The following is a 16,564-nucleotide window of genomic DNA, read 5'->3' as shown; positions in this document are numbered from 1 at the left end:
CGGATGATGGGATGTATCAATAGAAGCTTCGTCAGCCGTAAACCTGAAGTCATAATGCAACTGTACAGAACCATGGTGAGACCTCATCTGGAGTACTGTGTGCAATTCTGGAGGCCACATTACCGTAAAGATGTACTTCGAGTTGAGTCGGTCCAGCGAATGGACACTAGGATGGTCTCCGGATTCAAGGGTCTCTCATACGAGGAAAGACTGGGCAAATTGCAGCTCTACTCTCTAGAGGAGCGCAGGGAGAGGGGTGACATGATTGAGACATTTAAGTACGTCACGGGTCGTGTCGAGGTGGAAAACGACATATTCTTTCCTAAGGGACCTTCAGTCACAAGGGGGCACCCGCTCAAACTCAGAGGAGGGAGATTTGGTGGTGACACCAGGAAGTATTTCTTTACAGAAAGGGTGGTGGATCACTGGAACAAACTACTGGTGCAGGTGATCAAGGCCACTAGCGTGCTCGACTTTAAGAATAAATGGGACATCCACGTGGGATCTCTACGTGGGTCGAGCAGCACTCTGACTTAATGGGGTGAGACAGTAGAGTGGGCAGACTTGATGGGCTATAGCCCTTTTCTGCCGTCATCTTTCTATGTTTCTAATCAAAAACAATTTATAAAGTCACTTTAGACTGAGCGAGCATACCTGACATACTTCTGTCGAAGGGGAAAAAGCCTCAGATCCCTGCTTGCCACCCGAATCCCTGCAGCAATGCTTGAAAGGGAAGTCACTTCATAGGCTCAAAAAAAAAACAAACTCTGTTGCACAATCCCCCACTGTGTGAATAATGGCCTGTTCAAAATCACACTAAATTGAAATTCCCTAGTGGGAAAACTTCACAAAATAATATAAATCAAACACTTCCCACTTATGATTGAGTGCAAAATCTGATCTATATACAGGAGGCGGCCTCAGTAATGGAGCCTACGCGTAGTCGTATTCAATGACTGGGGTATTCAGCGGAGTTGTTTTAGCTCCTTTTTCTCCAATCATTGGCCATACTCCAGTATCTTTTATTTTAAACCATTTAATTCAACCCGTTTTATTTATAAAAGGCTTCTAATAACTTATTCTAATTTTTCATTTTTTGAAATTTTTTTAAAATTCAATTTTCTATTATCTTACAGCGTTTTTTTTGCACTACTTCATCTTCCATGAGACTACATTCTTTAATCTATATTTCTTTTCAGTTGCTTTCAGCAAATCGTATTAGATGCTGTTAGAAAGTTACTTATCTTTAGTCAGCGCTTGTATTTCAGAAAATCACTACAGAATAACATTCATTGAAGATCTGAGCATCTGCCTGTTTATTTACTATTTTAAAGCAGCTAACTCCTTGGGTTTTGGCCAGGTACTAGGGACCTGGATTGGTCACTGTGAGAATAGGCTACTGGGCTTGATGGACCATTGGTCTGACTCAGCAAGGCTATTCTTATGTTCTTAATTCAATTAAACCCCAGAGTAATGCTGCTCTACCTCATTTCCATCCTCCAGCGTTCTTCCTCTTCACGTCGTCGCCAGTACTCTTCCTTCTGCATCTGCTTCCTCATCTTATCCTCTTGAATCTTCCGTGCTCGAATACTTGGCTTAACTTCAACTTGCAAATCAGGATTCACTTTTTTCTATTTCATAAAGGTAAAAAAGAAAATCTGGCTTACCTATGGTTTCTTAATTTTGCCTACTAGTTACTATAAAAGATCTGCATTTAATAGTTATGTTTTTATTACTTTCAGCTTTTAAATTTTTCAAAACTGAAGTCCACTATTTTTTGTGATATCTGCATTTCCCAAACCTTTCTTCAGTTTCACTGAACAGCAGTGCTCTTTAGAATATTTGCAGGCATCCTTTGGCCTTCCAACAAAGGAACCGCTAAACATTTTTATACTATGAGATTTTGGAAACAATTGTGACCATCTCTGGAAAAAAGTGACTAGAAGTTACCAAAAACAAACAAGATTTAATGAATTCTGTTAAGGTAAACAATTTGTAATGTATCAATACAAAACCCATCCTGTTATGTGAAAAAATAAGACAAGTTACAAACGCTTAAATGTAACTTTTACAGACTGCTTATGGACAGAGACATGGGTGGTGGTGGGGAATCAGCCATTGTTAATATTTTAGATCCGCTATTTTAGTTATCTTTTTTCCAGAAACAGTCATAATTTACTTCATAAATCACATGCTAGAACTGCTGTTGAAGAATCAACACTTCTCAGATTCTTTATAAAAAGTATTCTTTTCTTTTTCATTTTATAGAATCTTGCATAAAATTGCTGGTAGTACTTCAGTCACATGGACTTATCTTTAACTAATGGTACAATGCCTATATAAAAAGACATAGTAGATAGGTGTGTCATTCTGAATATAAGGGTAGTATCTCCATGCTTGTGAGCCGTGCAAAAGGAATCCACTCCAACTTATAAATCCCTCTTCCTTCATTAGAGGGCTCTGGTGCCTCCTTCAGTTTATACCAAAGAAGGCAATGGCCCCATATAGAAACATATGCAAAGGAGGGGTACGGGGTATCTCACATCCAACTGTTTCAGAATTCAGTTCTCCTCCTTAGAACATGTGGACTAGAACACCGGCAATCTGACTTCTTGATTGAAATAGAAAGCCAAAACCACCTTTGTAAAAAGGACAGAATGCTGCACAAAGACACTCCGGCCTCTGTGAACTTGAAGAAAAGCTCTTTGCAAGAAAGAGACTGTAGCTCCAAGACTCTTCATGCTGAGGTAATAGTAACAAGAAAAACTGTCTTCAGCGGCCTGCCTGAGGACTTGCAAAACCAAGTTAAGGGTCCATAAAGGAAATGGATGTTTTACTGGGGGCCTGAGCCGCAGCACCCCCTTTAGGAATCTGGCTATGTCTGGATGAGATACCAACTAGAGAATGACACGGGGAAAAAATTTGTCCCTGTCACCGCCCCGGCCCACCATCCTCTGCACTGCCCCGTCACCGCCGTTCCCTTCACCGCCCCGTCACCATCACCGCTGCATCCATATAAGCCTTAGTACTGTAATATTTAGCGTATTCCTTTCTTATAAATCAAAGTTCCTGCTGCTGAACTAGAGAAAGAAATGTTCAGCTGGCAGGGCTTTGTTTATAAATTTTTATCAACACAACTAATATACAGTGGTGCCTCGCATAACGGACGCCTCGCACAGCGAACGCTGCGCACAACGAACTTTATGTCTTGATTCGTACAACGAACTTCGTTTCACACAACGAAGTCGCCCGAGCTGCATCCTTCCGCGCAGGCACTGCGCTTAACTGCCCTCTCTCCGCCTGGCTCCCTCTTGCCCCCCCCGACTCCCCGACACGATCGGGGAGTCGGGCCTGAGGCACATGGGCCCAACCCGACCATGTGCCTCAGGCCCTGCCCCCAGGAGGGACCTAAGGCTCCCGGGCCTATTCTGATTGGCCCAGGCGCCTTAGGCCCCACCAGTAGGCGGAGCTTTGGGACGGATGGGCCAATCCGGCCTCATTCCGTCGTTGGCTGCCTGCCGGACAGGCGGGTTTGGCTCCCGTCTGTCCGGCCAACTACAGAAAGGTACGGGGAAGGGGGTTGGGGGTGTCGTGGGGGTCGGCCAGGGGGGTCGCGGGTCGGCTGGGGGGGCGGTCGGAGGTTCTTGGGGGGGGCGGTCGTTGGGGGGAGGGGGGGTTTGCGTCGAGGGCAGGAGGGCCTGGGATCCCTCCTGCCCGTAATGTAGTGCAGGGTGGGGTTAGGGGGTCCCCGTGGCCAGGAGGACTTGGGCTCCCTCCTGGCCCGATATTGTCGGGGAGTTGGGGAATCGGCGGGGCAAGAGGGCTTGGGCTCCCTCTTGCCCCGGTCGTGTCGGGGAGTCGGGGGGGCAAGAGGGCTTGGGCTCCCTCTTGCCCCGATCGTGTCGGGGAGTCGGGGGGCAAGAGGGCTTGGGCTCCCTCTTGCCCCGATCGTGTCGGGGAGTCGGGGGGGGGGGCAAGAGGGCTTGGGCTCCCTCTTGCCCCGATCGTGTCGGGGAGTCGGGGGGGCAAGAGGGCTTGGGCTCCCTCTTGCCCCGATCGTGTCGGGGAGTCGGGGGGCAAGAGGGCTTGGGCTCCCTCTTGCCCCGATCGTGTCGGGGAGTCGGGGGGGCAAGAGGGCTTGAGCTCCCTCTTGCCCCGATCGTGTCGGGGGTGCCAGGGACCACACGGAGTCACCCACCGTACCACCCGATTCGGGTAAGCGCAGGTATCGGTGGGTGGCTTATTTGCGGGGGGGGTGCCTTATTTTACATTTTTTTCTAAAAAGGGGGGGCTGTCTTATTTGATGGCCCTGCCTTATCATCGGGGAAACACGGTAGAAAAAAAAAAAAATGAACAGTTAAGTCCCAGTTTTTGCCGCTGAGACTCTGCCCTCTCTCACTGTAAAATTAGACTCTACTTAGTCTGTCTTTAAATTTAAAAAATGTGTGTTGTTTTAAAAAACAATTATGTTTTTAGATGTGTCTAAATAAAAATAATAACCAAAAATTTATCTTTTTTTATGTCATCTTAGCATATTTTATGCTGCAGAACGAATTATTTTTTTTTACATGTATTCTTATGGGAAAACGCGTTTCACATAACGAACGTTTCGCATAACAAACTTGCTCCTGGAACCAATTAAGTTCGTTGTGTGAGGCACCACTGTACTACTTTATCCTAAAGCAAAAAATAAATAAATAGAATTTTTTTTCTACCTTTGTTGTCTGATTTCTGCTTTCCACATCTTCTCATTCAATTCCTTCCATCCACTGTGTGTCTTCTCTCTGCGTCTTCCATTTGCTGTTACTGTGCCTCTCCCTTCACCCTCCCCCCCACAATTGGTCTAGCACCCATCTTCTTCCCTCCGCTCCCCCATAGTCTGGCATCTGTCTTCTTCCCATTCTGTCTTCCACATTTCCCTTCAGGGTCTGTTCCTCTTCACCCTCCTTCAATGTCTATCCTATTCCTTTCCACCACCACCCTTCCCTCCCTCCTTTACCATCTGTTCCTTTCTACCACCCTTCAGCTCCTCTCGCGTGGCCTCTCTATCTACCTTCCTCCCTCTTATTTTCATGGCAAGTTACAATGTAATTTGTGCAAGCCACTGGAGCCTGTGAGCTCGGTCCCTGTCTCATCCCCACAAACCATCTCGCTTCTGATCTCCTATTTTCCCCATTTCTAATATCTCCCCTATATATCTGCCATTGCCCTTTGGGGGGCCCTGTGTCCATATACCATCCCCATGACATGTCCCCTTTATGTCTCTGTCCCTATGCCCCATGCACATAATTTCCCCTCTTTCTGTTACCCTTCCTGTGTCCAGATTTCCCCTATCTTCCTCTTCCATACCAGTGTGTCTCTTCTTTTCAACCCCATCTAGCTTTTTTCCCTCTTTCTTCCTCCCCCCCTGCTTCTAGCATCTGGCTCACCTGCCTGTCCTTCCCTTTCTTTCCTGCTGTGGGTTTTTTTTTCCATCTTCATCTCCTTGGCCCAGAATCCTTTTCCCTTTCACTCCCTCCTTCCAGTTTGAGCCGGGAACACGGGCGATCGCACGGTCCCCGCAGCCCCCACCCGCCTGCCTAATCGATCCTAGTGTTTAGCCAGCTCTCTCCCTTCTCCTCACCTTAGTTTGCAGGCTTTCTTTTTCGGCGACCTGCACGCTTTCCCAAAGAGCCGCACACGCGCGGCTGCTCAGTGTTCAATCTTCTGCTCTGCTGCAACTTCCTGTTTCCGGTTGCATCAGAGCAGAAGATCGAAACTGAGCAGCAGCAGGTGCGCGGCTCTTTGATAGCGTGCGGGTCGTCAAAAAAGAAAACCTACAAACTAAGGTGAGGAGAAGGGAGAGAGCTGGCTAATCACTAGGATCGATTGGGCAGGCGGGTGTGGGCTGCGGAGACCGCGCGATCCTTCATGCCTCACTGCGGGGCCAAAACCATTCACCGCTCCACGGGGCGGTGAATGGCCTTGTCCCCGTCCCCGCAACGACTGCTAGTTTTCGTTCCCTGTTTTGGCGGGTTACCCGCGGCTAAACGCGGTGGCCGTGGGTAAACCGCCACCGTGTCATTCTCTAATACCAACAAAGCCTTAAACTCTTGAGCCCTGAAACAAGAAAGTCCCGCCACTTGGGCTCTGAGGGATGCCACTAGGCCAGCCTGGAGAAAAGCTAACATCACCGAGATTGGAGCAGAAAACAGCTCCTCATTCTCCTTAATGCACCAGAGCTGAAATGTTTCCCATGCCCTAGCATAAGCAGAGACCATCGTAGGTTTTTGGCACTATAAGCAGAGTAGCAATGAACACCTATGAATATCCCTTGCATGCTAATGCCACACGCTCAAGAGCCGTAAGAGTAAAACAAAGAGTATCTTCAATGACCACTGGTCCCTGAGAAAGATGGTCTGGCTGTACACACAGTCTGAGATTTGCATCCCTCTGAATATGCACTAGGTCTGCGGGGCCAATCTGGAGCCACGAGAATGACTGTTCTACGATGGCTTGCAATCCTGTGGAGTAACCGATGTATCACGGGCCATGGATGACATAAGTACAAGAGCTCGCTCTATGTCAGGGCTGGACCACAGTGTCCAGACCTGCACTTCCAGTTTATGGGAATCCTGCGTGGAACCCTACCCGGCCCACGGAACTCTCACGGGGATGGAAATGGGGTTCCACTTTCTGAGGCCTAGAGATCAGTCCGGCGCTGCGGCGGAACAGCCATGCTGAGCAGTGAGCTCAGCACGCACACAGCTGTGAGCCTTGCTTGCTGATTGGTTCGGCGGGGCAGGAACAGCAATGCTGAGCAGTGAGCTCAGCATGTACACAGTTGAGAGCCTTGCTTGCTGACTGGTTGGCAAGGCTAGAGTAGGAATACAGAGGGTGTATTCAGTGAGCCGTCCAGCACCCCGAAGGCCCCGACAAGGAATGAAGCCAAGGATGGAGCAGCAGTGAGCACAGCGGGCAAGAGGAGGTGCTTCAGAGAGGCAAGAGGATTTGGCAGCCAGTGGGGCGGTGGTGGTTTGATGAACGATGTCTAGAAATGTATGGTATTGTATCTTGCCCACCAGATAGAACTATAAATCTCTTTTAATTGCATTTGTCTTTTATGAACGTGTTTCTGTTGTCAAAAGGTTTATGCAAATTAAATCTGAGTTTTCTGGAATTATTTGCTCTACTGCTTAGAAAAGTGGGGCCGCATCTGGTTATAGTAGTTAGACGTCTTTATTTAATTTTTTGATTTGAAAACAATATGCTACATTTCATAATTCTGCTTATTCCAACTCTGTGTGGCTCAGATGAAAACTTTGCTCTAAAAGTCAGTGCCGCTTATTATGTTAAAGTGGCTTGTTTGCACCCCGTCCGTTATTTCTGTTTAATCGCCTCATTTGCGGAAATAAAGTAACGTGTATATATATTTACTTTCCTGAGGTTATTTTCGTTAATTATTAGCCAAACTCTTTTATGGAAACAATGGTAAATTACTGTGGTAACTTTTCAGGTTGCCATTAACAAGGTTATTCTGCAATGCACAGGAAGTCAGGTAAATTAAACTTAAAGTGTTGTCAACAGCTGATTGGAATATTTGTTTATATAGCACAGTTACTTACAGTAACAGATGTTATCCAGGGACAGCAGGCAGATATTCTCTACATGTGGGTGACATCACTGACGGAGCCCCCTAGTGGACATTTTCGCAAGCAGACTTGCTTGAAGACCTTCAAGCTTGCGATTGGCCCGCGCATGCACGCGTGCCACTCCCGCCCGGTCTAGAGCATGCGTCTCCTCAGCGTGTCCTCAGTTCAGATAGCTAGCAAAGAAGCCAACCACGGGGAGGTGGGTGGGTTGCGAGAATATCTGCCTGCTGTCCCTGGATAACACCTGTTACGGTAAGTAAATGTGCTTTATCCCAGGACAAGCAGGCAGCATATTTTCTACATGTGGGAGACCTCCAAGCTAACCAAAATGGGATGGAGGGAGAGTTGGCAATTTAGGAGAACAGATTTTGCAAAACAGACTGCCCAAAATGGCCATCACGCCTGGAGAAAGTATCCAGACAGTAGTACGAGGTAAACGTATGAACCGAGGACCAAGTGGCAGCCTCACAGATTTCCTCAAGTGAAGTGGAGCGGAGGAAAGCAACAGACGCCGCTATCGCTCTGACCTTGTGGCCAGTGACTCGACCCGGGAGGGAGAGACCAGCCTGAGCTGTGTGATGTCCTGGCGGAGCCACTGTCCAAGCTCTTCAACCTCTCCCTTAGCAAAGGCAGCGTTCCGTCGGACTGGAGGACAGCTAACGTCATTCCACTCCACAAGAAAGGCTCCAAGATGGAGACAGCAAACTACAGACCAGTGAGTCTAACATCGATAGTAAGCAAACTAATGGAAACTCTAATAAAACACCAATTGGATAAGATCCTGGATGAGGAGAATCTACGGGATCCCCGTCAACATGGATTTACAAAAGGGAGATCGTGCCAATCCAACTTGATCAGCTTCTTTGACTGGGTGACGGGGAAGCTAGATATTGGGGAGTCCCTGGACATCGTGTACCTGGACTTTAGCAAAGCATTTGATAGCGTACCACACCGCAGGTTGCTGAGCAAGATGAGTTCTATAGGATTAGGTGACACATTGACGAAAGGGTTGGGAACTGGCTTGGAGGTAGGCTTCAAAGGGTGGTGGTGAACGGCACACCCTCTGAAATGACGGAGGTGATCAGTGGAGTGCCACAGGACTCGGTCTTGGGCCCAATCCTATTCAACATCTTTATAAGGGACTTGGCAGAAGGGCTTAGGGGTAAAATAACATTATTTGCTGATGACGCCAAACTAAGTAATGTAGTGGGCAAATGCACAATAGATGATGTTTCAATGCCCGACAACATGATGCACGACCTACTCCTACTGGAGCGCTGGTCTAGGTCCTGGCAACTCAGCTTCAATGCCAAAAAATGCAAAGTTATGCACCTGGGCAGCCAAAATCCATGCAAGACTTACACCCTAAATGGCGAGATCCTAACAAGAACTGAAGCAGAACGTGACCTAGGGGTGATCGTCAGTGAGGACATGAAGGCTGCCAATCAAGTGGAGCAAGCTTCATCCAAAGCAAGACAAGTCATAGGTTGAATACGCAGAGGCTTCGTCAGCCGAAAGCCGGAAGTCATTATGCCATTGTATAGATCCATGGTGAGGCCCCACCTGGAATACTGTGTGCAATTCTGGAGACCGCATTATCGCAAGGATGTGCTGAGACTGGAGTCGTTTCAGAGAATGGCCACTCGGATGGTCTCAGGACTCAAGGATCTCCCATACGAGGAACGGTTAAACAAATTGCAGCTATACTCACTCGAGGAGCGCAGAGAGAGGGGGGACATGATCGAGACGTTCAAGTATCTCTTGGGCCGCATAGAGACGGAGGAAGATATCTTCCTCTTCAAGGGTCCCACGACAACAAGAGGGCATTCGTGGAAAATTAGGGGAGGGAAACTACGAGCTGACACCAGGAAATTCTTTTTCACAGAAAGGGTGGTTGATCGCTGGATTAGTCTTCCACTACATGTGATCGAGGCCAGCAGCGTGCCTGATTTTAAGGCCAGATGGGATCGTCACGTGGGATCTATTCACAGGGCAAAGGAAGAGGAGGGATCTATTCACAGGGCAATGGTAGGGGAGGGACATTAGGGTGGGCAGACTGGATGGGCCTTGGCCCTTATCTGCCGTCTATTTCTATGTTTCTATGAGCGTAACAAAAAACATACAAGCGGCCAACCAGTTAGAAATGGTCCGCTTAGAAACAGAAAGACCCAAGCGATTAGGATCGAAAGAGATGAACAGCTGGGGAGCAGTACGATGAAGAGCGGTGCGCTTCAAGTAGATGGCCAGCGCACACTTACAATCAAGAGAATGCAGAGCCACCTCCTCCAGGGTGAGAATGGGGCTTCGGAAAAAACACAGGGAGAACAATGGATTGGTTGATGTAAAACTCAGAAACAACCTTAGGCAAGAACTTAGGATGGGTATGGAGCACCACCTTATCATGATGGAAGACAGTGAAAGGAGGGTCCGCTACCAAGGCTTGAAGCTCACTAACCCGACGGGCAGCAGTGAGATCAATAAGAAACACAACCTTCCAGGTAAGAAACTTCAAGTGAGCCCGTGCTAGCGGCTCAAACGGGGGTTGCATTAAGCGAGCAAGGATCACATTAAGATCCCAAACCACAGGAGGAGGTTTAAGGGGCGGATGAACGTGGAAAAGACCTTTCATGAAGCGGGAAACCACAGGATGAACAGAGATAGGCTTCCCGTCAATCGGCTGATGAAAAGCAGCAATGGCACTAAGGTGGACTCAAACCGAGGAGGACTTGAGTCTAGCGCCTGACAAGTGTAACAGATAGTCAAGGACAGCAGATAAGGAGGCAGACAAAAGCTCCTGCTGTCGAGTAGCACACCAGGAAGAAAAGCAGATCTACTTCTGATGGTAACATTGACGAGTGGAATCCTTCCGAGATGCTTCCAGGACGTCCAGCACAGGCTGTGAGAACTGGAACGAGGGCATTAAGTTTCGAGGAACCAAGCCGTTAAGTGCAGAGACTGAAGGTTGGGATGAAGCAGAGAACCTCGACTCTGCGGAAGTAGAGAAGGAAAAACAGGCAGAAGAAGAGGCTCCCTGGAACTGAATTGCAACAGAAGGGAGAACCACGGTTGTCAGGGCCACCAACGAGCTATCAGGATCATGGTGGCACTCATGGACTTGAGCCTGACGAGAGTCTTCAGAATCAGAGGGAATGGAGGGAACGCATACAGAAACAGGTTCGTCCAATCCAGCAGGAAAGCATCCGCCTTGAGTCTGATGGGGTGTAGACCCTGAAGCAGAAGCGGGGCAACTTGTGATTGTGGGGGGACGCGAACTGATCGACGTCCAGAGTCCCCCAATGAGCAAATACCTGATGCAGGGTCAAGGAATGGATGGACCATTTGTGAGGCTGCAGAAGACGACTCAACTTGTCCGTCAGACAATTGTGTTGGCCCTGAATGTGGACCGCTCGAAGGAATATGTTGCGGCGGATGGCCCAATCCCAGAGCCGCATCACCTCCTGGCACAGGGACCGGGACCCCGTTCCCCCATGTTTGTTTATATAATACATGGCAACCTGGTTCTCTGTGCGGACCAGTAGCACTCGGTCGAAAAGCAGGTGACAAAAAGCCTTCAGGACGAGGAAGATCGCTCGAAGCTCCAGCAAATTGATGTGACAAAGTCGGTCGGCACTAGACCAAAGACCCTGAGTGTGAAGACCGTCCAGATGAGCCCCCTCAAGCTTAGGCAGACGAGTTCGTAGTCAGGACCTTCTGCGGAGGAGGACCATGAAACAGAAAACCTCTGGAAAGATTGGAAGAGAGCATCCACCAACGGAGAGACTGCCTCAACAAAGGAGTCATGACAATGAGTTGAGAGACAGGGTCCCGATCCTGGTTCCATTGGGATGCTAGAGTCCATTGAGGAATACGGAGGTGAAGTCTGGCAAAAGGAGTCCCGTGAACTGTGGAGGCCATGTGACCTAGAAGGACCATCATGAGCCGAGCCGGGGCCAAAGACAGATGGGCTACCCTCCAGCATAAGCGAACAAGGGCCTCCTGTCAAGGCCGAGGCTAGAAGGAGCGGAGACGAGCCGAGCCGTGTCCAGAACCGCTCCGATTAATTTCAAAGACTGGGACGGGCAGAGCTGAGATTTGGGGAAGTTCACCTCAAAGCCGAGGCTCTGAAGAAACAAGATGGTTTGATTCGTCGCTCGCAGAACTTCGTGGCGAGAAGACGCTTTGATCAACCAGTCGTCAAGGTAGGGAAACACCTGCAAACCCGAGGAGACGCAGGCCCGCAGCAACCACCACGAGACATTTCGTGAAGACCCTTAGACAGGCCACCAGGCCGAAGGAAGAACACGATACTGGAGATGGAGATCCCCCACCCGGAATCTCAGATACCGGCGAGAGGCCGGGTGTATCGGAATGTGCATGTACGCCTCCTTGAGGTCCAGTGAGAATAGCCAGTCCCCCTCGTCCAAGAGGGGGTACAAAGTAGGAAGGGTGAGCATTCTGAACCATTCTCTGACCAAAAACTTGTTCAGACGCAGAGGTCCAGGATTGGACACAGCTCCCCCATCTTCTTGGGTACCAGAAAGTACTGGGAATAATATCCATTGTTCCATTGGTCCGGGGGAACCTCCTCAACCACCCGAAGTCAAAGAAGAGCCTGAGCTTCCTGCAAAAGAAGAGGCAGCTGAGACCGAGCAGAAAGAAACTCTCTTGGAGGCAGGTCCGGGGGGGTACGTGACTGAAGTGAAGGAAGTACCCCTCTCGGATGATAGAAAGCACCCAACCGTCGGTGGTAAGACTTTCCCACTGGGCATAGAAATGATGGAGACAACCCCCGATGGGGAGGGGGAAAGGCTCCATGAGGAAGGGAGCCTGAAGGCTCGGACCAGAATTGTCAAAAAGACGGCCCAGTCTTCGTCGGAGCCGGCGGCTGGGCCTTAGTTTGACGTTGCTGCTGTTGTTGAGGCCACTTCGGGGGAGGCCGAGAGAACGCAGGACTAGATTTCTGTGAATACCTCCGGAGAGGAATTTTGTATTGCCGAGCCGGGGGGGGGGGGGGGGGGCCTTTGGTTTAAGTTTCACCAGAGAGGCAAAGGACCGTTCGTGGTCCGATAGGCGTTTGGTGGTCGCTTTGCTAGACTCATCGAACAGCTCATGACCCACACACAGGAGATTGGCAAGACGATCCTGTAGATTCGGATCCATATCTACAAGGCGGAGCCAAGCGAGGCGACGCATAGTGACCGCAAAGGCAGTGACCCTTGAGGACAACTCAAAGCGTTGTAGGCCGCCTGGAACATATAGAGGCGGAGCTGGGAGAGGGTCTCCTCGAGGAGGCGAAACTCCCAACGCCGAGAATCTGGAATGTCCTCCCGGAACAAGCGGAGGGTGTCCACATAGAACCGGAGGTAGGACATGAAGACAAAGTTATAGTTGAGGACATGATTCGCCATCATTGAGTTTTGGTAAAGACGGCGACCAAACTTGTCCATCGTACTGCCCTCCCTGCCCGGAGGGACGGCAGCGTAAACCTTAGAGGGGTTGGACTTCAAGGAAGACTCAACCACCAAGGACTGATGAGAAAGCTGAGAACTCTCAAACCCCTTAACCGGAATCGTCCAGTAACGGGACTCCAACTTGGAGGGAATGGCCATGACCACATAGGGGGTCTCCAGGTTCCGGAGAAAGGTTTGCCAGAGAACCTGGTGCAAAGGCAAGCGCAACGCCTCACGGGGCAGATGATCAACACCCATCTCCTCCAGATATTCCTGGGTATAACGGGACTCAGACTGGAGGTCCAGTTTCAAGGCCCTAACCATGTCAAAGATGAAACGAGTAAAGGAGGAGTTTCGAGAAGAAGATTCATCCTCCTGAGGAGACCCCTAAGTGAGATCTGGGGGCAGCCGAGAAAGAGGGAGAAATTTCCCTCGAATAGTAAGCTGGGGCCCCGGAGTCCCGCAAATAGGAGACTGAAGAGGCTCTACTAAAGTGTCTGGGGGGCGTTGAGGAACGACCCCATGCTGGGTGGGCCGGGGAAGACCCCCGGGGTCCGAGGAAGTAACAGGCGACGCCTCGGGGAAGACTGGGTAAAGGAAAAGTCCTCCACCGGGTTTCGAAGGCCTCTTTCAGGCTGGTAACTGCCTCGATGGGGAACATAACCCCGAGTCCAACTCGAGGACAAGCGTGTATCTAGAAGGTTTTGCGGTCTGAGACCTGCCCCGAAGAGGCGGAGAAGTCCGGGGCTTTTTAGGAGGGGTAAACCTCGACAAAGTAGCGGGGGAAAAACGACCCCCTGGTCTGGAACCCCAAAAAGTTACAGGTGACTCAGGGGATGAAGAATCATTTGATGGAACCCGGCGAGTCTTGCGGGCAGGGCCTCGAGAAACAAGGGGACGCTCAGGATGGTCAGACCGAGACTGGGTCGAGACCAAGGTCAGAGGCATCGAAGTCGGGACCAGTTGGCTCACCACCGAGGAAAGCTGCATGGTAAGAATAGCCTTAAGCATGCCCTCGAACATAGGCACCGAGACCAAAGGTGGTTGGGTCTTAGGTGCAGGCGTGCGCTCCTTCGGGGGCGACCTCGAGGAAGAGTATTCCCTATGTGAGGAGGTACGCTTAGAGTGATGTCTCGAAGATGCCGACGAGGAGGCACTGACATGAGACTTGGAGGTAGGCTTCTCTGCCGGCACACCTGAGGAGGAAAGAGGAGACTTACCCGAGGCCGGAGTAACAGGAGGGGCCGAGGCCGGGGCCTTCGAGGCCGAGGACTTACAGGCCGAAGCGCCCAACGAGGGCGAGGCTGTCCCGCAGGATTCATGGGGCCAAAGAGTTGGAGAATCTTGACCATCCTCCGACGAAGAGCCCGCAGTTGCAAAGTCACACAACTCACCGCGGTGCTCTGCACCCAGGCACTCCACACACCAACGATGAGAGTTGGTGATGGAGATAACCCAGTTGCACTTAGTACAGTTTTTAAACCTGGAACGAGGCCGGGACATAAGAAAAAAATACGGCCGCGGCCAGAGTAAGACCGGGAACCCAGTCAAAAAGGTACGAACCGAAAAACAAATAAAAAGAAAAAAAACACAGACGCGAGCACAGTGACTCATAACAAGCCGCGGTGCAAGAGGGACAACGATATCGCGTGAAGCAAGGGAGCAGTGCTTCTGACTCCGCGGAAAACAGAGAACTGAGGACACGCTGAGGAGACGCATGCCTTAGACCAGGCAGGAGCGGCCCGCGCACTTGCACGGGCCAATCGCAAGCTTGAAGGTCAAGCAAGTCTGCTTGCGAAAACGTCCGCTAGGGAGCTCTGGTGACGTCACCCACATGTAGAGAATATGCTGCCTGCTTGTCCTGGGATAATGTATTTTATTGTTGGTTTAAATAAACTAAGACTTAAAAAAATAATCAAAACTGTCAGAAGTAATTGCTGCTATTGAAGGGGACATGCAATTTTTATGGGGGGACGGGCGGGGACGGAGGGGATTCTGGTGGGGACAGAAGGGATTTCTGTTTCTGCGCAACTCTCTATTCTGGGCTTGGATCTTCAACTGAAGCAGTGATCTGCCTTTATTTCTTGCCATCAGATTGAATGTTGGGTGACCCCAGCAACAAACAATGGGATTGGTGTTCATTCTCCCAAATCCTGTGTCTGTGCTGAGGAAATTGGTTTGGACATTGTCCATTTTTGCTAGATGTGCCGCTGAAAGAGCCTGAAGGTGAAACTTTGCCCACCTAAACAGTAAATGGGCCTCCAGTCTCAGCTGCACACTCTTGGCAACTCCCTGCCAATTGACATACACCACAAGAAGATTTGGGCCACTTGTCCCTCCAGACTCTTCTCTAGCCTCCAACGCCAATCAAATTGCTCGAAGTTCCAATCTGTTGATTGACTACTTCCTTTGGGATGCCGACCAATGCCCCTGGACTGGGCATCCATTGCAGCGAGTCCCCAAGCTGAACAGGCTGGCATCCACTGTCACAATTACCCACGAGGCTATTCTGAGGGCTTACTGGAACAGGATTCCAGGGTTCATGGCAGAGACATCTGCAGGAGTCCAAATGAGGTGATCACTAGAATAGCAATATGCTTTGGAGAAGACGCATGTGAGCCTTTGCCCATGGGACCATGTCTATTGTGGCAGCCATGGAGCCTAGCATTTGGAGGCACTGCAAAGCGGATGGAGATGGTTTGGCCAACAAGCTCATTATCTGGGTGCAAAGCTTCCATTTGCGTGCCTCTGCAAGATAAGATACAACCTTCTGTCGTGTTGAAGATGACTTCCAGATATTCCAGGGATTAGGATGGAACCAATCAGCTCTTTTGAAACTTCACTATCCAACCCAGGCTCTGCAGGACTCAAGACCACATGAGTCACCGATTATACTCCTTCTGGTAATGACAGAGCTCTGATTAGCCAGTCATCCCAGCATGGATGGACCTGCAAGTGCATCTTGTGCAGGTGGGCAGCTACCACCATTATCATCTTGTTAAATGTGTCGCAAGCCCAAAAGAAAGAGCCGAGAACTAGTAATGGTTTTCCAGGATATGAAATCTCAGGAACATTCTGTATTCTGGAAAGATGAGAATGTGCAGGTAGGCCTCTGTAAAATTCAGAGAGGCCATAAATTCCCCTGGTACCACTGCCGCTATGACTGATCGTATCATCTTCCATGCAAAAGTGCAGAACGTTCAGCGCTGCATTCACATACTGTAAGAATGGTTCTCAAATTGTCTGAGCCTTTCTTGGGCATGACAAAATATATGGAGTATCTGTCTGAGCCCGAATCTTCTGGTGCCACAGACTCTATGGCCTGAATATCTAACAGACTCTATGGCCTGAATATCTAACAGCCTCTGAACTGTAGCCACCCTTCTGGGGAGACCACAAACCAGTCCGTTAAGAGCTGGGCAAATTCGAGCTTGTAACCACTCAGAATGATCTCCAGCACACAATGGTCTGATGATATCTGTG

General features: G+C 49.7%; 1 protein-coding gene across 3 annotated transcripts in view; it reads right to left on the bottom strand.

The window, feature by feature from the left end:
• ZFR (zinc finger RNA binding protein) overlaps positions 1-16,564 on the bottom strand; it is a 339,213-nt gene that overhangs the window by 147,385 nt on the left and 175,264 nt on the right. For all 3 annotated transcript variants that reach the window (XM_033933312.1, XM_033933330.1, XM_033933320.1), the window contains exon 12: positions 1,486-1,631. In XM_033933312.1, coding sequence (XP_033789203.1) covers positions 1,486-1,631 — 146 coding nt within the window. The remainder of the gene's footprint in view (positions 1-1,485; positions 1,632-16,564) is intronic.

The sequence above is a fragment of the Geotrypetes seraphini genome, chromosome 1 (genome assembly GCF_902459505.1).
Source record: "Geotrypetes seraphini chromosome 1, aGeoSer1.1, whole genome shotgun sequence".
Classification (NCBI taxonomy): Eukaryota; Metazoa; Chordata; class Amphibia; order Gymnophiona; family Dermophiidae; genus Geotrypetes; species Geotrypetes seraphini.
The sequence above is the reverse complement of the archived record's forward strand: the minus strand, read 5'-3'. Positions and strand labels throughout refer to the sequence as shown.